The 21,433-nt window shown below is 40.3% G+C and overlaps 1 protein-coding gene across 4 annotated transcripts in view; it reads left to right on the forward strand.

Annotated features, from left to right (window-relative positions):
- LOC126284361 (zinc finger protein 436-like) overlaps window positions 1–21,433 on the forward strand; it is a 264,952-nt gene that overhangs the window by 78,823 nt on the left and 164,696 nt on the right. For 2 of the 4 annotated variants that reach the window (XM_049983234.1, XM_049983233.1), the window contains exons 4-5: window positions 1,545–1,601; window positions 16,136–16,173. In XM_049983234.1, the coding sequence (XP_049839191.1) occupies window positions 1,545–1,601; window positions 16,136–16,173 (95 nt within the window). Of the gene's footprint in view, window positions 1–1,544; window positions 1,602–16,135; window positions 16,174–21,433 lie in introns of those variants that run through there. The other 2 variants (XM_049983235.1, XM_049983227.1) reach the window with 2 other exon arrangements.

Genomic DNA, 21,433 nt, shown 5'->3' on the forward strand with positions numbered 1-21,433 from the left:
CTTGGGTAACCAAGAAGGCTTCCTCTAAGTGACCCATAAATAGGTTGGAGTACGAGAGGGCCATCCTGGTACCCATGGCTGTTCCCTTTAATTGTTGGTATGTCTGGCCTTCAAAAGTGAAGAAGTTGTGGGTCAGGATGAAGCTGGCTAAGGTGACGAGGAAAGAGGTTTTAGGTAGGGTGGCAGGTGATCAGCGTGAAAGGAAGTGCTCCATTGCAGCGAGGCCCTGGACGTGCGGGATATTTGTGTATAGGGAAGTGGCATGGTTTCGGGGGGTAACAGACTGGCTACGGATTCCAGGCGTTCGAGAAAGTGGTTGGTGTCTTTGATGAAGGATGGGAGACTGCATGTAATGGGTTGAAGGTGTTGATCTACATAGGCAGCGATACGTTCTGTGGAGGCTTGGTAACCAGCTACAATGGGGCGGCCAGGATGTTTGGGTTTGTGAATTTTAGGAAGTAGGTAGAAGGTAGGAGTGCGAGGTGTCGTTGGGGTCAGGAGTTTGATGGAGTCAGGTGAAAGGTTTTGTAGGGGTCCTAAGGTTCTGAGGATTCCTTGAAGCTCCGCCTGGACATCAGGAATGGGATTACCTTGGCAAACTTTGTATGTAGAGTTGTCTGAAAGCTGACGCAGTCCCTCAGCCACATACTCCCGACGATCAAGTACCACGGTCATGGAACCCTTGTCAGCTGGAAGAATGATGATGGATCGGTCAGCTTTCAGATCACGGATGGCCTGGGCTTCGGCTGTGGTGATGTTGGGAGTAGGATTAAGGTTTTTCAAGAAAGATTGAGAGGCAAGGCTGGAAGTGAGGAATTCCTGGAAGGTTTGGAGAGGGTGATTTTGAGGAAGAGGAGGTGGGTCCCGCTGTGATGGAGGACGGAACTGTTGCAGGCAGGGTTCAATTTGGATAGTGTCTTGGGGAGTTGGATCATTAGGAGTGGGATCAGGATTATTTTTCTTCGTGGCAAAGTGATATTTCCAGCAGAGACTACGAGTGTAGGACAGTAAATCTTTGACAAGGGCAGTTTGGTTGAACCTGGGAGTGGGGCTGAAGGTGAGGCCTTTGGATAGGACAGAGATTTCGGATTGGGAGAGGGGTTTGGAGGAAAGGTTAACTACTGAATTGGGGTGTTGTGGTTCCAGATTGTGTTGACTAGAATTTTGAGGTGTTGGGGGGAGTGGAGCTGGAAGTGGGAGATTGAGTAGATGGGAGAGACTGGGTCTGTGTGCAATGAGAGGAGGTTGAGGTTTGTTGGAAAGGTTGTGGAGGGTGAGTGAGTTGCCTTTCCGGAGGTGGGAAACCAGGAGATTGGATAGTTTTTTGAGGTGGAGGGTGGCATGTTGTTCTAATTTGCGGTTGGCCTGTAGGAGGATGGCCTGTAGGAAGATGCTATGTACAGCCAGTGTGGATGTGGGAGAGGAAAGATTGAGGACTTTGATTTGGGATAGGAGTTGACGGGTGTGTTCATTGGCCGAGTCGATGTATAGGTGAACATGCCGAAATGGTGCAGGTACTGTTATTTGCATTGCTTCTCTTGCAGGCACCAGAAACAGGCCACCCATTGGAGATGCTCCAAATTGAAATCAAAGAGGACGAAGTAAGTAATGTGGTGCTTCACATTGAGGCAGTAATAGATGATAGTACATATGAAATTTTTAATAATTTTTTATATATGACACACCGTAAATTTATTCATAAGGGTCATTTTAGAATATATAATATGTTATAAATAACAAACTACAAAATATTTTAAAGTAATTCTGATTTTATTTGAGACAGAGTTGTAGAAATTGTTATGATACACAACTTGCCTTATTGTGGTATATCTTGTAACTTCAAGAAGCAAATTCGTAAATAGAGCACCTCCAAAACATTCCTTTGTGGTATATTTGTCATTCTTGTACATACATATACATCCACGCTAACAAACCATTTTGATGTGTGGTGAATGATACTTCAACGTACCAGTACTGTGTTCCATCATATCAGTTTCATTTGTGAATGGTGTGAAGAAGAATGGGTGTTGGTAAGAGTCTGTATGTATTTCTCTAGTTTTCCATTATAATCATTTTACCTTCATCACAACACATATCAAAAATTTGGACAGGTAATCTCTTTGTGATGGACAACACCTGCCTTACACTTAATAAAATATTCCAGGCCATTACACCATGGTTGGATGAATTCCTTGTTCGTACCCAATGTTTTGTCCCCATCTGCATATGACATTGTCAAGGGGAGTTGTAGCTTTCTTGAAGGTCCAGTGTACACGTGGCTAGTATGACATCACGATTTTGAAAACTTGAGTGCAGTTAGCTGTTGTCATTTACTGATATATGCTGTTGCTATCAGATCATGGAGGGAGACCACTACACAGTTACTTCATCACCATAATCCAGATATCATTGAGTTTCACACTTTCCTCCTTCTGATAAAAATTATTCCTTCTGATAAAAATTATTGGGATGTTTATTAATCTCCATGGCTTCCCTGTGTAGCATTTCATGGTATCCATGTTCCACAACAGCTTATCTGTCTGTTTCTCCCTTTCTTTGGTTGCCATTGTTTATTGTGATTGTTTTTATCCATTTCCTTTAATAGTGCTCATGTACTTGTCTCCACAACTATACAGCATCATGTAAATTCAAGCTTTTTGCAGCAGTTTGAGAGCATCCTTGCCCAATTATTTTACCTTCTGGGTGAATTTGCAAACTACAGTAATATTATGTTTTGTCAATATCTTTTGTATGCAATCAGTAGTAGACTGGAGTCCTGTGTTTTGGCATAGCACCTTTGACTAATAACAGAAATATCCTGGGTCCCAAGCCCAAACCCAGTCACTTTTTAAACTTTGAAAAAAATGGCAGCAATGGCTATCAAAAACTTCTGGTATAAGCAGTCACTCTTGTTCTGTGAACAGACTTGTCAAAGAGGATGGAGGAGCTGACAGAAGTTAGGAAACTACCCCTGGAAGACATATGAATCAGTAGTGACAGATGACTGAGGATGTAGATGGCAGTGGAAATTACTACATTAAAGACACACAATAGGAACTCACAGGACGTAGGGCCTGCAATTAAAAAAGTGTTGCGACAATATTTCCATTGGCAAGAGATTCCAGATTAGTCCTCCATTCAACTCTCCAAGAGGAAATTGCCAAAGGGGAGGTGACAGAGAGGAAAAGACAGAATAACCAATGGACGGGAAACATTCTGTGAGTTGGGGTGTGGGCTGGAGTGATAAGGCTCAATCTATACAGGGGCCAGTGAAAAAGAGTGCCAAGAAGGGAGGTTTCTGATTAGGTGAATATGGGGTAGCATAAACAGGAGCAGAAAAAGGTATAATGGGAGTAGAATTCATTATGAATAGGAAGGTAGGGCAGAGTGTGTGATCTGTGAATCTTCAGTGGTAGGGTTGTTCTCATTAGGATTGATAACAAACCAGTGCCTCCACCAATAGTTAAGGTATACACGCCAATGTCGCCAGCAGAGAGGGAAGAAAGGAAGTATAGGAGGTTACTGAATGGGTAATTCAGCAGATAAAGGGAGATGTAAGTAAAATAATCATGGGGGACTGGAATGCAGTTTTGGAGCAAGGCAAGATAATATGGACTTGGTAATTGGAATGAGAGAGGAAAAAGACTTATCAAGTTCTGCAATTCATTTCAGCTGATAATAGTCAATACTCTATTTAAGAATCTCAAAAAGGAAGTGGTGTATTTGGAAAAGGCCCAACATGGGAAGATTTCAGCTGGGTTACATCACAATCAGATAGAGATTCCAAAATCAGATATTGGAATGTAAGGCATACCCAGTAGCAGGTATAAACTCATGGCTCAATTTAGTAATGATGCAGTGTGGACTGGAATTTTAGTATCATCCAGAAGCATCAATGTGGAAAGAAGTGGGATACTGAAATGCTGAGGGAGAATGAGACACATTTCAAGTTCACTAATGATGTATATACTGTGATAAGAATTACTATAGCTGGCTCTTCAGTAGAGGAGCGGTGAACATCTGAACATCTCCATGAAGAACACTCAGAAATGTAGGAAAGACACATAAGTACTATGTTGGTAACTCCAAAGAAAACTTGAATACCAAAAGAAATACTTTAATTCGTTAATGAAAGAAGGAATACAGGAATATAAATCACTTGGGAATAGATTAAACAGGTGGTGCAGTGAAGCCTAGCTATAATGGCTGCAGGAAAAATGAGAAATGATGATCAGAAGGAATGGCTCAGCAAATAGAAAAGACAAAACAATCTTTGGTGAAATTAAAAGCAAGGGAGACAACATTAAGAGTACAGGGGAGCTCTCTTTTACATGCAGAGGAGAGAATGGATAGCTGGAAAAGACTACATTGAAGGCATCTATGAGGGGGAGGAATTGTTTGATGGGAGTTCTGGACAGTACGGGAGAGGACATGAGAGAGTCCTGGACAGTATGGCGCAACGGACAGACAGTCGCGGGAAAGTGCTGGACGGGTAGACACAACAGCTGGTCACAGGAACTGCATTGAAGAGTGGAGTTTTGTGCATGCATGCAGAGAGAGAAATAGTTCATAGTGCTGACTTGTGATGTTATGAGATTTACATGGCTTCTGGAGTGAAGACTTAGTATGCATTTAGAAGTGAATATCTCGTGAGCTATGTTGTTGTTCATAACTAATTATGTGAAGTAGGAATCAATTTTTTCCCTGTTATTCAACTTATATTTTATTTAATTGCCAGACCGTCAATACCTATAAGTGTTTTACAGTAATAAAGGGCATTCTTAAAGGTACTTCTGCTATTGTACTCATCATTTAAAGTTGTTAAAATAGCACCTGCAGAATTTATTTAATTGCAATCTTTCATTTATGAATGTCTATGTTATGTCCAAAATTTGCAACTGCTAAGTGATAGGAACCTTTGACCATTCAATTCATGTGTATATTTATATTGTATACTATAGACTCAGTTTAATAAGCCACAGCTGTAAAATACTAACACGAATTCCTTACAGATGAATGGAAAAACTAGTAGAAGCTGACCTCGGGGAAGATCAGTTTGGATTCCGTAGAAATACTCGAACACGTGAGGCAATACTGACCTTACAACTTATCTTAGAAGAAAGATTAAGGAAAGGCAAACCTACGTTTCTAGCATTTGTAGACTTAGAGAAAGCTTTTGACAATGTTGACTGGAATACTCTCTTTCAGATTATAAAAGTGGCAGGGATAAAATACAGGGAGCGAAAGGCTATTTGAAATTTGTACAGAAACCAGATGGCAGTTATAAGAGTCGAGGGACATGAAAGGGAATCAGTGGTTGGCAAGGGAGTGAGACAGGGTTGTAGCCTCTTACTGATGTTATTCAATCTGTATATTGAGCAAGCAGTAAAGGAAACAAAAGAAAAATTCGGAGTAGGTATTAAAATCCATGGAGAAGAAATAAAAACTTTGAGGTTCACCGATGACATTATAATTCTGTCAGAGACAGCAAAGGACTTGGAAGAGCAGTTGAATGGAATGGACAGTGTCTTGAGAGGAGTATATAAGATGAGCATCAACAAAAGCAAAACAAGGATAATGGAATGTAGTCGAATTAAGTCGGGTGATGCTGAGGGAATTAGATTAGGAAATGAGACACTTAAAGTAGTAAAGGAGTTTTCCTATTTGGGGAGCAAAATAACTGATGATGGTTGAAGTAGAGAGGATATAAGATGTAGACTGGCAGTGGCAAGGAAGGCATTTCTGAAGAAGAGAAATTTGTTAACATTGAGTATAGATTTAAGCGTCAGGAAGTCTTTTCTGAAAGTATTTGTATGGAGTGTAGCCATGTATGAAAGTGAAACATGGATGATAAATAGTTTGGACAAGAAGAGAATAGAAGCTTTCGAAATGTGGTGATACAGAAGAATGCTGAAGATTAGATGGGTAGATCGCATAACTAATGAGGAAGTATTGAATAGGATTGGGGAGAAGAGAAGTTTCTGGCAGAACTTGACCAGAAGAAGGGATCAGTTGGTAGGACATGTTCTGAGGCATCAAGGGATCACCAATTTAGAATTGGAGGGCAGCGTGGAGGGTAAAAATCATAGAGGGAGACCAAGAGATGAATACACCAAGCAGATTCAGAAGGATGTAGGTTGCAGTAGGTACTGGGAGATGAAGAAGCTTGCACAGGATAGAGTAGCATGGAGAGCTGCATCAGACCAGTCTCAGGACTGAAGACCACAACAACAACTATAGACTCAGCAGTATTTGACTTGTAATGTAGCAACTATGTATCCCAGCCACTAGACAACAAAACCAGCCACAACTTTTAATATTTCAACTCTGTGTCCGAGGGTACATGTTGAGGGCCATCACACCATAATTAATTTAATTTGAAAGCCCGTAACATGGTGCTTGTGTACTAAGGGTGTTGAAATTGGTGTACTGTCTTCATTGGCACGGCATAACAGGCCGTTGTGGGACAGTTTCATGCCGTGAGCGCTCCAGCACTGGAGAAATGGAGTCAGTTTCAGCCTGAGTGGCAGGCAGCTGTGCCAGCCCTTGAGCAAGGTAACTGTGCTGGCAGGCACTGGCACACAGATCCATGCAGGGCACATGGTCTGATTGTGTGGCAGTCAGGTCACCATTGCTAAAGTGGCTTCTGTCTTTCCACTGTGTCAGTATTATAGCCCTGGCTGTGCTGTCAGGGCTTGAAGGTGTGACAGCTTCACTTACCACAACACCATGGTGAGGATTCCTGCAGTGTCGTTGTTGCCCCTCGTGTAGCATTTTATGCTAGAACATCTAGCTGGCCTCCTCCAGTCCTACTTCCCTGACAGTTCTTACATCAGTCCATGCTCACATCATTTTGCTATCTCAGCTATTCCAAGTAATGAAGCTCTAGTACAACATGCCTCCCTCTTTGGAAGATCCAATCACCCAGATCACAAGTAGCCTACATCTCTGAAAAAGACTCACCAGCACATCTTACATTAGAACATATATAAGGTGTGGTCAAATGAAAATGAGGCAGATGGAGAAGAAGAAAGTGAACTGTATATTATTTCAAAAGTAATCAGCATAACTATTAATAAATTTATCCCATTATTAGACAAGATGGAAAATGTCTTCATGGAATAATGTTTTTGGTTGCCCACAGAACAATAATTATATCCAGGCATGTACCTCTTCACCTGAAACAAATCCACAACCATGAATGTCTGTCTTACCTTTTTTGGAGGTACGTGGATGGTTCAAGTATGGTGTGGCCAAATAGAAAGAATGTCCTGAACCATTTCCTGGCTCATATTAATCTTCTTCCTCCTAGCATCAAGTTCACTATGTACGTTATACCATTTGAGCCAGATACAGAAACCTGTTTCATCTCATGTCAAAAAACCAGCAGTAACTGACTTTTGTGGCAGAATACATCGACAGTGTTATGTGATAGTGATTTATACGTCTCTGTCAGCTCTCATTCCTGAAGCCCTTGGGTACTGTATGTTCACTTGTGGTAGGTGGCAGCAGTGACAATTTCTGGTGCATGCACTGTTGGCATTCTGTGGCATATTAAAGGATGGCTGTTCGGCGGTGTCAGTAAGTTCCAGCAAGATTAGTGTATAGCATTCTCACCTGAAGTTAGCAGCCACCTGTACCACCGACATATGATTGCATACCCAGCTGCAGAGACAAGAAGAATATTGTGTTTGTCCTTCTTTCAGTTTATAATAAGTTGAACACCCTATATTGACGCAAAAGTACAAAGCCATTATTGCAAATTTGATCACCTGTCTACAAATAAGAATGAAGTTATTTTATGACAATCTTCCCCATTGCACTATAAATTTACTACCCCTTTTCGTGCACTGACAGGGAAAAATTGCAACACCAAGGAGGAACTGTGCCACTACATGCAGTCACCCATCCTTCATCAAAGACACCAACCACTTTCTCGAACGCCTGGAATCCTTACCCAGTCTGTTACCCCCGGAAACCATCCTTGTAACCATTGATGCCACTTCCCTATACACAAATATCCCGCACGTCCAGGGCCTCGCTGCAATGGAGCACTTCCTTTCACGCCGATCACCTGCCACCCTACCTAAAACCTCTTTCCTCGTCACCTTAGCCAGCTTCATCCTGACCCACAACTTCTTCACTTTTGAAGGCCAGACATACCAACAATTAAAGGGAACAGCCATGGGTACCAGGATGGCCCCCTCGTATGCCAACCTATTTATGGGTCGCTTAGAGGAAGCCTTCTTGGTTACCCAAGCCTGCCAACCCAAAGTTTGGTACAGATTTATTGATGACATCTTCATGATCTGGACTCACAGTGAAGAACAACTCCAGAATTTCCTCTCCAACCTCAACTCCTTTGGTTCCATCAGATTCACCTGGTCCTACTCCAAATCCCATGCCACTTTCCTAGACGTTGACCTCCATCTGTCCAATGGCCAGCTGCACACATCCGTCCACATCAAACCCACCAACAAGCAACAGTACCTCCATTATGACAGCTGCCACCCATTCCATATCAAACGGTCCCTTCCCTACAGCCTAGGCCTTCGTGGCAAACGAATCTGCTCCAGTCCTGAATCCCTCGACCATTACACCAACAACCTGAAAACAGCTTTCGCATCCCGCAACTACCCTCCCAACCTGATACAGAAGCAGATAACCAGAGCCACTTCCTCATCCCCTCAAACCCAGAACCTCTCACAGAAGAACCCCAAAAGTGCCCCACTTGTAACAGAATACTTCCCGGGACTGGATCAGACCTTGAATGTGGCTCTCCAGCAGGGATACGACTTCCTAAAATCCTGCCCCGAAATGAGATCCATCCTTCATGAAATCCTCCCCACTCCACCAAGAGTGTCTTTCCGCCATCCACCTAACCTTCGTAACCTCTTGGTTCATCCCTATGAAATCCCCAAACCACATCCCCTACCCTCTGGCTCCTACCCTTGCAACTGCCCCCGGTGTAAAACCTGTCCTATGCACCCTCCCACCACCACCTACTCCAGTCCTGTAACCCGGAAGGTGTACACGATCAAAGGGAGAGCCACATGTGAAAGCACCCACGTGATTTACCAACTGACCTGCCTGCACTGTGATGCTTTCTATGTGGGAATGACCAGCAACAAACTGTCCATTCGCATGAATGGACACAGGCAGACAGTGTTTGTTGGTAATGAGGATCACCCTGTGGCTAAACATGCCTTGATGCACGGCCAGCACATCTTGGCACAGTGTTACACCGTCAGAGTTATCTGGATACTTCCCACCAACACCAACCTATCCGAACTCCGGAGATGGGAACTCGCCCTTCAGTATATCCTCTCTTCTCGATATCCGCCAGGCCTCAACCTCCGCTAATTTCAAGTTGCCGCCGCTCATACCTCACCTGTCTTTCAACAACTTCTTTGCCTCTGTACTTCCGCCTCAACTGACATCTCTGCCCTTACTCTTTGCCTTTAAATATGTCTGCTTGTGTCTGTGTATGTGCGGATGGATATGTGTGTGTGTGTGCGAGTGTACACCTGTCCTTTTTTTCCCCTAAGGGAAGTCTTTTCGCTCCCGGGATTGGAATGACTCCTTACCCTCTCCCTTAAAACCCACATCTTTTCATTTTTCCCTCTCCTTCCCTCTTTCCTGACGAAGCAAGTGCCAGTTGCGAAAGCTCGTAATTCTGTGTGTGTGTTTGTGTGTTTTGTTCATGTGCCTGTCTGCCGGCGCTTTCCCGCTTGGTAAGTCTTGGAATCTTTGTTTTTAATATATTTTTCCCATGTGGAAGTTTCTTTCTGTTTTATTTACAAAATTTCATTTCAGTTGCATAAGAGTGGCACTGGTAGCACTGCTATAATGATACAAATTTGGTGTGCTTTAAGTACACACTGTAACAGTCAAGAGTGCTAGTTACCTTTTGAGATAGGACATGGTGTGTTGATGTTAATCAAGAATGCCTTTAATGCAATAAAGACACCTTTATCGACATGTCACTGAGTTTGAATGAGGGTTAAGAGGAGCTGTATGTCCCTACTGTGAAACTGCAGAAAGGCTTGGCAGGAATGTAGCTGGCAATGGTGGTCACGGGAGTGTATGTTTGGAAGAAGATTGGGCTGAGGATATCCATGTGATATTATCAAGAGCGAAAACCATCGTGGTTGGTGTATGGCCCTGGTGCATCATACTGCATCTGCAGGCGCAATTTGAGCAGCACTTTGAAATATTACTGTATCTCATTGCTACCTATCAGAACCCCTCGGAGAGCATTAAAGATAAACACCAGTCCTAATTGTCCAATTGTAAAGTGACCTGTTTCCAAATTACATACAAAAATAACCACTATTTCACTATACATATAATTCGAAAATGATGCTTTGCTGTTTAACATTGTTCTTATGTGAGAAACTCAATATAAAGGCTCGGACACCAGAGTCCTGGAAATATATTGGTATTAAAACTGCACTATATTTTGGAATTATTTGGGAGTCTTCTGCAGTCGTTTTCATAGGCTGCACAGCGATGAGACTTGAATCCAGGAATTTTACAAAACCCCGAAAACTAAACAACTCTCAATGTTGGTAGAATTGACGTGAAAAAAATAGCGCATCGTCTGAGCATTTCACTCAAAACATTTGCAACGTGGAGGTGGGAAAATATAAACATCTCAACTTGGCACCACAATGATAAATGGTTCAAATGGCTCTGAGCACTATGGGACTTAACTACTGTGGTCATCAGTCCCCTAGAACTTAGAACTACTTAAATCTAACTAACCTAAGAACATCACACACATCCATGCCCGAGGCAGGATTCGAACCTGCGACCGTAGCAGTCGCGCGGTTCTGGACTGCGCGCCTAGAACCGCGAGACCGCCGCGGCCGGCCCACAATGACACAACGAACTGTTGCAAGTCAGTTACTTGAAGGACAGATCCGAGCGAGACGATCTGTCGTGTTTTATGAAGAAAGCTGGTTCTGCCTCAGTGCCAGTGATCACCATGTGTTGTTTAGGAGGAGGCCGATTGAGAGCTAGACACTTTGGGCATGCACTTGGACTTAAAATCTGACATGAAGTTACATATGATAGCAGGAGCACTTCCATGGTTATACCAAGCACCCTGACTACAAATTTGTACTTTGTCTGGTGATTCAACTTGTTTTGCTACCATTTGTGAAAAGCATTCCATGGGGGGGTTTCCAATAGGATAACCGTCACCCACATACTATTGTTGTAACCCAACATACTCTCATGCTCTGCAGAGTGTCGAAATGTTGACTTTGTCTGCTTGATCACCAGATCTGTCTCCAATCAAGCACTTATAGGATATCATCATACAAGAACTTCAGTATCATCCACAAATAGCATTAACCATCCCTGTATTGACTAACTAAGTGCAGCAGGCATGGAACATGAGCCTAGAAATTGACACCCAGCATCTAAACAACACAATGCATGCACAATCGCATGCTTGCATTCAACATTCTGGCAGTTATGTTGGCTATTAATGTACCAGTATTTCACATTTGTGATGGCTTATCCTGTGCGTACATTAACCTGTGATTGTGCAACATTAATCAACATAGATGTACTCCTGAAATTTCATTACTCTACATTAATTATTTTGTGGTGTTATGATTTTTTCATCATTGTAGTTGCCTATATTATTAAGAGTGGAAAGAAGTGCATGAAAGTATTAACCACCTCCAGTGACACCTTTTAACATACTAAAAATTTCAAACTAATATGTCTCCATATTTACTGTGACTAATTTACTCTTGTGGAGAACCTTTGCAGAATAACAAAAAATGTGAATCTAAGTGAGGTGGCACAGTTGTGAGACAGTGAACTCACAATTGGTGGTTGACCATTCAAATCCCCACCCAACCATATGGATATAGGTTTTGTACAGTTTCCTTAAGGAGCTTAGGGAAAATGTTGAGAAGGTTCCTTTGGGAAAGACACAGTCAGTTTCCTTACCCATCAAGGCAGTGCGCTTTGTATATAATGACATCATTATTGACTGGACATTAAACCATATAATCTTCCCTTGTTTTAATGAATGTGAATACACAATACAGTGTGTGTCCATTTATCCTCATTTGAACTGTTTGTCTTCCAAGTTCCTTAAAACAGACTCTCTTTTCAAGTGGCTCTAGTGTTACAGAAGTCCAATACTCCTTTGTTTGTAATAGCCTATGTGTTATGTCAGAGAGAAATGAGCCGAAAATTTCTGTTATTCTACCACTTGCTTGTGAGGTTGACTTCTTCTGATTTACGTACATTCCCAAAATTTTGGTCTCTAGATCTTTGAGTGACTGCAAGCATGATATTAATTAGTCCATTCAGCCCTAGATCTTATGACTGAATGAGGAGGTAAGCAAGTGTCTTCTTTTTTTACAAAAAAGAAGTCATTTTCATTTTCAACCCTGCTGTCATGTGAAATCCATGTTCTGATGATGCTGGATGATGCTGAGAAAGGTTCTTGAAAATGATTGTATCATTGTTGACACCCATTTGTAGTAGATGCCCACCATTTATTTTTCTCTTCATGATCATAGAAGTCAACCACTGAATTTGTGTCTCTATTAATATTCACTAAAGTCATCCTGATTGATTAACCTTTCATTGTTTGACATCTCTGGCACAACATTGTTTAGCTTATCATAAAGTTAAGTACTTTTGTGGGACCACACACAGACAGTTTATGCTTCAACTTGGCTGATGCAGATTTTGCGGAAAGCATTCTCCTTAACGGAGAAAGCATGCGACATGCAGATTTGTACACCTCAATATCATTTTTCACCTTTATAGGTACTGTTATGGAGACAGTAATCATGGTCATATTCATTCTTCCCAAGAATTAAGCTGTTTTCCTTTCAGGAATAAAAAAATACTCATGATGGGCACAACCTTCCAGTTTGTCTCACTAACAAAATTACCTCCATGTCATATAGACCTAGCTTGCCCCTTCCCCTTTCCCTGATATCAGCATGGATATTTTAAATTAAAATTGAGGCTTTAAGTTATCACAAGGAAACCTACACTGATTGTTTCACATTATCTTCCACAGCAGTTGGAAACCTTTCTGCTCATTGACTCAGCTTCACTCTATAATTTGGAACTCAACTTTTCATTGATATAATCAGATTAACCAGTGTTCTGTACGTAAATTTCATGATGAGATCTTATGCTCACAACACATCCTGGAATCTTTAAAGCAATACAGGAGCTCTCCCTCATTTGATTCTTAGGGCCCCTTATAAAATAGTGCATTCCAGCAGCTTTTTTTTTTTTACTGTTGTTATTAAGAAATTAAGAATCCATTTGAGCTTAGAGTATTTGATGGCATGACTAGCACTACAAATGGTTTATGTAGTTTCCTATTGCCTCTGATGAAAGGAAGTTGAGAATGTACAGGAAATCAAGATGATGTGAAAGGAATATTTTCAAGAATGGTAGTAGGTAAGAGGAATCTGAGGAGCCAGGGAAAGTACAGTATACTGAGATAGACATAACCCAGTTAGAAAAAGGAATAAAGATCATGAAAGCAGGAAAAGCACCTGGGCCAGTAAGTGTGGAGATGGGCTGCAATGGCTCTGTCAGGCCATGAGAACAATATGGTAAGAAGGAAAACTTCAAAACTGGCAATAGGGAATTGTAGCACCAGTTTTTAAGAAGGCCTGCAAGAAACTGTCAGGATTATAGGGGAGTTGTTTTGCTGTGTCATTCTGCCAAGATATTTGAGAATAGTCTGGAAAAAAGAGTACAGAGGAAAGGTTAAGAGGAGTACAATATGGGTTTAGATCAGGAATATCAACACTGGATCTAGTTTTTAGTGTAAGGCAGCTCCAAGAGAGGCACTGCAAATGTGGTTAGGATTTGGTTCTGAGAAACTGGTGTCTGGAGGAAGAATACAGATGGTGCATGTATACCGGCAACACGCAATATCCTGTTGCAGAGCATGCTCTACAACACAACTGTTGTGACCTTACTGCCTATTCCACACATGCGCCACCTGTATTATTCCTCCAGACACCAGTTTCTCAGAACTCAGCAGGTGGGAACTAGCACTACAACATGTCCGTGGTTCTTGACACTACCTTCCTTTAATTTCCTCCATCTCCGTGTTTCTTCACAGTAACTACTCCTTTCTGCACTCCATTTAAGTTTTCTACATCTTTAATTTTCTGACCTGTCTATTTTTTGCTGTCTCCCTCCCACTTCTGTTACATAAAATGCACTTAGGTTTCCACTCTTATTAACTTGCACACAATTTTTTAGCAGTAATCTCTGTCTTCCATATTTTGCAGTCTTTCACCTTTAGGCTCTCAGGTTTTCAAATTTCATCTGGGGTGCAATTTGCTGCAATCAGCCTTTCCTTCTTGTCCAGTCTGGTGCATTTCCCCTGACCCAGGGTTCTGGGCGACTTTCCTGAACTCTACCCCTTTTCTTAAACCAGTCCAGTTTCTTTCTCTTCACCCATCTTTCTTCCCCTTCAGATCTTCTGCTGGAAACAGGAGCCACTGGATCCAAAAGCTTGCACAAGTAAAACCTTTTTCATATTACAAAATGTTTAGTTGGTGTGATGAATGGCATCTCACTCTAAATGTAGAAGAATGTAACTTAATGCAGATGAGTAGGAGAAACAGTCCCTCATTGTTCGAATACAGCATTAGCAGTGTAGTACTTCACACAGTTGGGTCAATCAAATATCAAGGAGTAACACTGCGGAGAAGTATAAAATGGAACAAACATGTAAGAATTGCAGTAAGGGAGGCAAAGGGTCGACTTTAGTTTTTTGAGAGAATTTTAGGAAAGTGCAGTTCATCTGTAAAAGAGACAGTGTGTAGAACACTAATGTGACCCATTACTGAGGACTACCTAAGTGTCTGGGACGCTGACCTGGTCGGATTAAAGGAAAACATTGAATCAATTCAGAGATTTGCTGCTAGATTTGATACCGGTAGGTTCCATTGACATGCGAGTATAACAAAGGTGCTTCATGGAGTCAAATGGGAAACCGTGAAGGGGAGGGGACTTTCTTTTTGTGGAACACTATTGAGAACATTTAGAGAACTGGTGTTTGAAGGTGGCTGCAGAATAGTTCTACTGCTCCCAACATACATTTCTTATTAAGGACCATGAAGAGAAGATGGGAGAACTTATGGCTCATACAGAGGTATTTAGACAGTTGCTTTTCCCTTGCTGTTTGTGAATGGAACAGGGAAGGGAATGATTAGTAGTGGTACAAGGTACCCTCCACCACATACCATATAGTGGCTTGCAGACTGTGTGTGTAGATGTAGATTATGTAGATGTAGACGTAGATGGTGTAGTTTACTGATGAAAATATAGTGTTTTTATTTGGAACATTACTGAACCTCAAAGGGGCTAACATCTTGTCTAGTACACATGACACATGCCAGTAACATCATGAGCAGGATTGCAGTGGTGTCCTCATGTCATACACGCACAGAAGGATACATATGTTATGGTATAGACTACTTAGGGGTGATGTGAGAAGAAACCATTCATTCCCCTTCATAATCTGATATAGTAATACAAATATTTAGAAATTCATTAAGGGGCTTTCAATAGCATCCTCACTGAGGAGACAAATATTTTGTATTAAGCAAATATAGTTCTTAAATGGAAAACACACAGATGTATCTCCGCTGAAGCTATATTTCCAATAAATTACCTACAGTGAAGGTGTAGTAGTATGTCATGGCAGAAGGCACTTCTGTTTAACTTGTGATGGTGACTATAGTGACAAATAAATAATTGACTACATATCATTTTGATAATTTTCTCGCATGACTTGAATGACATCATTCAGCTATTCATTAGATTGATGTATCACTCCTGTAAAGTGTATTTATGATATAGTTTACATCTTTAAAATATGCAGGCCAGAGTTTAAAACTGGTGAACTGGAAAATGAGCTCTTAAACACCTGTGTCCACCAATAGGTAATAACTTATAACTTTTTTCACTAACAGAATAGTTCAGTTGGTGATATTTTTGATTAGTGAAGTTTCTTATTAGACTTTTACAAAGACAAAGAGAGGCTATAACTTCTGTATCATACTACACTAAATATCATTATGTTTTTGTGAAATAGCATTATTTAATGTTTCAGGCACATGGGCCAAAAGAAAAAGTGTTAAACAATGCATGGTAAGTTATCCACTTAGATTTGAAGTCTCTTTTATTTCATTCAGAATTTGTCACTTTATTATATTATGTTTACAGTTTGCATAAATGTAAAATGATAGATCATGACACAATGAACACAACTGTGACCTACGTGACAAATTCAAGTTAATCTGTAGACATTTAGAACAAGGACTTCACTCCACCATTACATTGTTGCTGGTTAAGGTTAGGTCACATTTTTGCTGCAACCATGAATGTTTGTTCATAAATGAACTGTTTGAGAAAAAGATGGTCAGCATCATGCCATTTCCACCAAGAATTTGTAGAATTTTATTCATGTATCTGTAAACAACTAATTATAATAGATTAATTTAATTTTTGTTATTGCTCTGGTTGTCATGAATGGTCAGTGCATGACATTTATAAGACCTAGACACATAACTTGTTTTACGCCAGTCACATGAATAAAACTATAGGCTCGTTAAAAATGTTATAAAGAAAACTCTCCTGAAAATGATTAGTATTCAGAGGTTGCTACATGAGCTTTTATGTAAAATGTACTTCTATAAACAGTGGCTGAGAAGTGTTCCTTTTGTAAATGTGGTGATGTCAGTGACCTATGTATTGTGGGACAGGGATTAGATGGGTAAATGTCACATCTTGATGCTATCTGTCTTTGACAGTTTATTTTAAAGCTGTGTAACTGTGCTGTAGCCACTTGGTGAATTAATGAATGTCCAGAAAGTTACTGCACCTCTCTCACCATTCATTGTATTCCTGATAAACTGAGTCATGCTAGCACTAATTCTTGCAATTGTACGTGTGTCTCCAAAGTTGTATGTATGATACAATCTGATCTCTATTAAAAACACAGTGCTAACCAGACATAAAAATCAAGTTATACTCCTATAGAGATCTGAGAAGCCCAGAACAGTTTCAGTGTAGCTTTCAGAGCTTCCATCCCTAGGAGGAAAGCAGAATTGGCATCCTTGTGGTATAATGGTGAAGACTTCACAGTCTTTGGAGATATAGCTAAATATCAAGTGGATATACTTGTAAATGAGACATATCAGTCCTCACCTCACATCTTTTTTGCACCAACAATTTGCAGACAGTTGTTGTTTCAGTGCACATGTGCTGTAGGATGCAATTTTCCATGGTTTTTTTTTACTGTGAAATCCTGCAGCAAAGTAAAGTCTGATGGAAAGCTAAGACTTCCTGTTATGTAGTCTTGTTCAGCCTATTATTTCAGGACACTTGTCAGCATCATCTGATCAGACTTTTTTCTCAGAGTGCTGCAGTTACTGCTGAAAGTTAAGAGTACAAATCCAACATCCAATTCTTGAAATAAATACAATGCTTCTTATGAACAGTGTGTCATATATTGTACTCCTATTTATGATGATTATATGATACAAAAGTACTTTATCATGCAGTACATTGATGTGGGCTAGCAGTCCAAAAACACTGTTTTATTTAAGAGATTTTAATTGAGTCACTGTAAAAGTTTTTCTCTTGCCCCCTGATGTCATAGGCATTGTCACTGCTACTCCTCCTTAATGGTGCACGCCATATCTCCAAGGCACAAACTGATGGCATAGAATAAAGTGCCTGATGAGCAGGCACTGAAAACATGGCACAATGTTTATCATTGGCCCAACTAGCAGAAAAGATGTGTGCTTGTATCTCCTGATAATGTGTATAAATAAAATGTACATCCAAACAGTGGATTATCTAATAAATTATGAAAATGAACCTTTTTAGTGGCAATCATCTTTTGTCAGTTTGAAAAGTTTTTATACAACGCACTACTTCACCAAAGTGATATGTTAACACTACAAGGGTACACAAACATTCTTTTTATCGGCGTGTGAAGGTCTATGCAGTAAAGCTGTTAGGTCTCATCAGTCATCTTCCTACACACTGCTTCATGACAAAGTCAAATGTAAACTAGCCTTCTGGAAGTGGCTACTTGAGAGGCATACCTGTGTATGCAAGTGCAAATATCATCTTTCTTTAGAGTTAAACAGTCTTTGAAACAAAGTGAAGGCACTATATTTGTAAATATTCCTTTATATTATAAACAAAGATTCCAAGACTTGCCAAGCGGGAAAGTGCCGGTAGATAGGCACAATGAATAAAACACACACACAGAATTTCGAGCTTTTGCAACCGGCAGCTGCTTCGTCAGGAAAGAGGGAAGGAAAAGGAAAGATGAAAGGATGTGGGTTTTAAGGGAGAGGGTAAGGAGTCATTCCAATCCCGGGAGTGGAAAGACTTACCTTAGGGGGAAAAAAGGATAGGTATATACTCGCACACACATATTTGTCTGCTTGTGTCTGTGTATGTATGGATGGATATGTGTGTGTGTGTGTGTGTGTGTGTGTGTGTGTGTGTGTGTGTGTGTGTGTATGTGTGTGTGTGTGTGCGTGCGCGCGAGTATATACCTATCCTTTTTTTCCCCTAAGGTAAGTCTTTCCGCTCCTGGGATTGGAATGACTTCTTACCCTCTCCCTTAAAACCCACATCCTTTCATCTTTCCTTTTCCTTCACTCTTTCCTGACGAAGCAGCCGCCGGTTGGCAAAGCTCGAAATTCTGTGTGTGTGTTTGTGTGTTTTATTAATTGTGCCTATCTACCGGCACTTTCCCGCTTGGCAAGTCTTGGAATCTTTGTTTTTAATATATTTTTCCCATGTGGAAGTTTCTTTCTAATTTATTTAAATATTCCTTTAGGTAGAGAAACATAGGACCCCCTTTTAACCCCTTGGCCTACAACCATGAGTGAAATTCATGGTAAGGAACTTGGGCTACAAACAATAAGCATGAGTCTGTCTCATCGTGCTTGATGTGTCTCACACATAAACAATATGAGGCTGGCTCATGGTATGTCATGCGGGAGAAATGACATCAACATGAGTAAGATGCATGGGTCAACAGTTCTTGGTAGCCTCGTACTTCAGTTGTGTGTGCACATTAGATACATTCACACGCCAGTAAAAAGAACGTCTAATATTGATGATAGTAGTGATAAGTGTGTTGTTATTGTGGACAGCGACTTGGTAGATACTGCCTATAATGGTCTTGATGGGAACGGCACTGTGTTTTCTGTACAGAAATGTCAAAGATGATTAATCATTGATGATGACACTAATGACGAAGACAGTTTTAATCATCAATCACTGAAGCAGTGCATTTAGAAAGAAGAAAATAAGAAGCCAAAAATCTGTGGTATATACAGACTCGTGGTATAAGAGAACAAATTTTAGAATGGTTAGGTGGAAGTACAAGAGTGTTTTTCCATACAGTGTTAAACAATGTGTTTTGGAATAATATTGTGACAGAAATGAATCAGTCCTCAGAACAAACAATGATCAGTGAAAATATAAGAAAGAAAATTGATGAGGCATGGATCCATGTCAGTTTAAATGAAATTAAAATGTACTTCATGTTATGCAGAATAATGGCTCTAGGATAATAATAATAATAATAATAATAATAATAATAATAATAATATGAGATGTATTTTTCTACAAGAGCCACTGTAGAGACACTGATATAGGCTTTTATATTTTTGCAAATAATGCTGTGACTGACAAGATGGATAAATCATGTAAAGTCACACTTCTGATCTATTTTATAAAAAATTCAAAGTAGTATGCATAATGGAAGAAAACACCACACTCAATGAATTGTTAATGAAATAAACAATTTAATCTCTTGAAAAGGCCATTTTATAAACTATGTGTGTCAGCCTTGAGCTGTTGTTATAAGTTAAAAATACACTATTTGATCAAAAGTATCCAGGTACATGCCTGAAAATGACTTACAATTTCGTGGCACCCTCCATTCGTAATACTGGCATGTTCAATCAGGTGCTGGAAGGTTCCTTGGGGGATGGCAGTAATTCTTCATGGAGTGCTGCGAGCAGCTGCTCAACCATGAAATCCAAGTTTTCTCACCTCCTGCCTTACTATCATAGCACTTCCAGTGGATCCTGATGCAGTTTGGAATTCCTGTGTGATGGTCTGCCTAATACACATTACATGGTCTGCCTATTACACATTATGACCCTCTTCAACTGTCGGCAGTCTCTGTCAGTCAACAGATTAGGTCGACCTGTACGCTTTTGTACTGTACATGTCCCTTCACATTTCCACTTCACTATCACATTGGAAACAGTGGACCTTGGGATGTTTAGGAATGTGGAAATCTCGCTTTCAGACATATGACACAAGTGACACCCAATCAGCTGACCACGTTCAAAGTCCATGTGATCCGTTGAGCACCCTGTTCTGCTCTCTCACAATGTCTAATGACTACTGAGGTGGCAGTAGCTGGCAGCACAATGCACCTGATATGATAAATGTATGTTTTTGGGGGTGTCCAGATACTTTTGATCATATAGTGTATATTCAGAAAATGGTAAAAAAAAAGATCATGATTACCCTCTATCTGAAACTGTTGTGATGGAGTTATCAAAGTTAGTAGTAAATAACTGTCATATTTTGTATATGGGTGCTTGGTATTCTTCAGTGAAACTGTTCATAACTTTAGCTGAAAATGAAATAATGTTATTGAGACAGTAAGTTTTAATAGAAAAAAATATACTAGGAGATTTTGTCAAAGTAAAATTTAAAAAAAAGGGGGAATGCATACTTGGAACCTGCAATGGTGTATTGGTGCTGAAGTGGAACAAAGAATGGAATGTTCATATTATTTCTACACAGCACAAAAGTATAGAAATGACTGAACGAAATAGAAGTCAATGAAACCTTACTTTCATACCAAAATGTATTGTTGATTACAGCTGGGGAATGATTGGTACTGACTGCCAAGATCAGATATTAATGGGTCTCTTGCTATGTGAAAATACGTGGTAGTGTACCGAAAAGCTTTTTTTTACCAATTTGATGTGGTACTTTATGATTCCTATATTCTGTACAATAAAAACAATGTAAAAAAGAATTGCACTGAGTATAGACTTCAAATAGCTGAAGCATTATTAAAAAACGTTTATAAAAGACAAGGGCCATTATCAACCAGAGATATGCCAATGAGACTGGACTTACAACATTGGTGTCACTTTCCAAAACACACAGATCCCGTGCCATTGGAAAATAATCCAGTGAGAGCTTGCAAAGTATATGAAAAGAATAAAAATGGAATGAAACAGTGTAGGAATGTAAAAACTATCAACTTCTGTTACATGTATCTCATTGTTGTGAAAAATATCACCAATTTGAATTGTCTGTGGCAATGGTTCTCAACAGGTGGTCTGCG

Source organism: Schistocerca gregaria, chromosome 8, assembly GCF_023897955.1.
Source record: "Schistocerca gregaria isolate iqSchGreg1 chromosome 8, iqSchGreg1.2, whole genome shotgun sequence".
In the NCBI taxonomy this organism is placed as follows: Eukaryota; Metazoa; Arthropoda; class Insecta; order Orthoptera; family Acrididae; genus Schistocerca; species Schistocerca gregaria.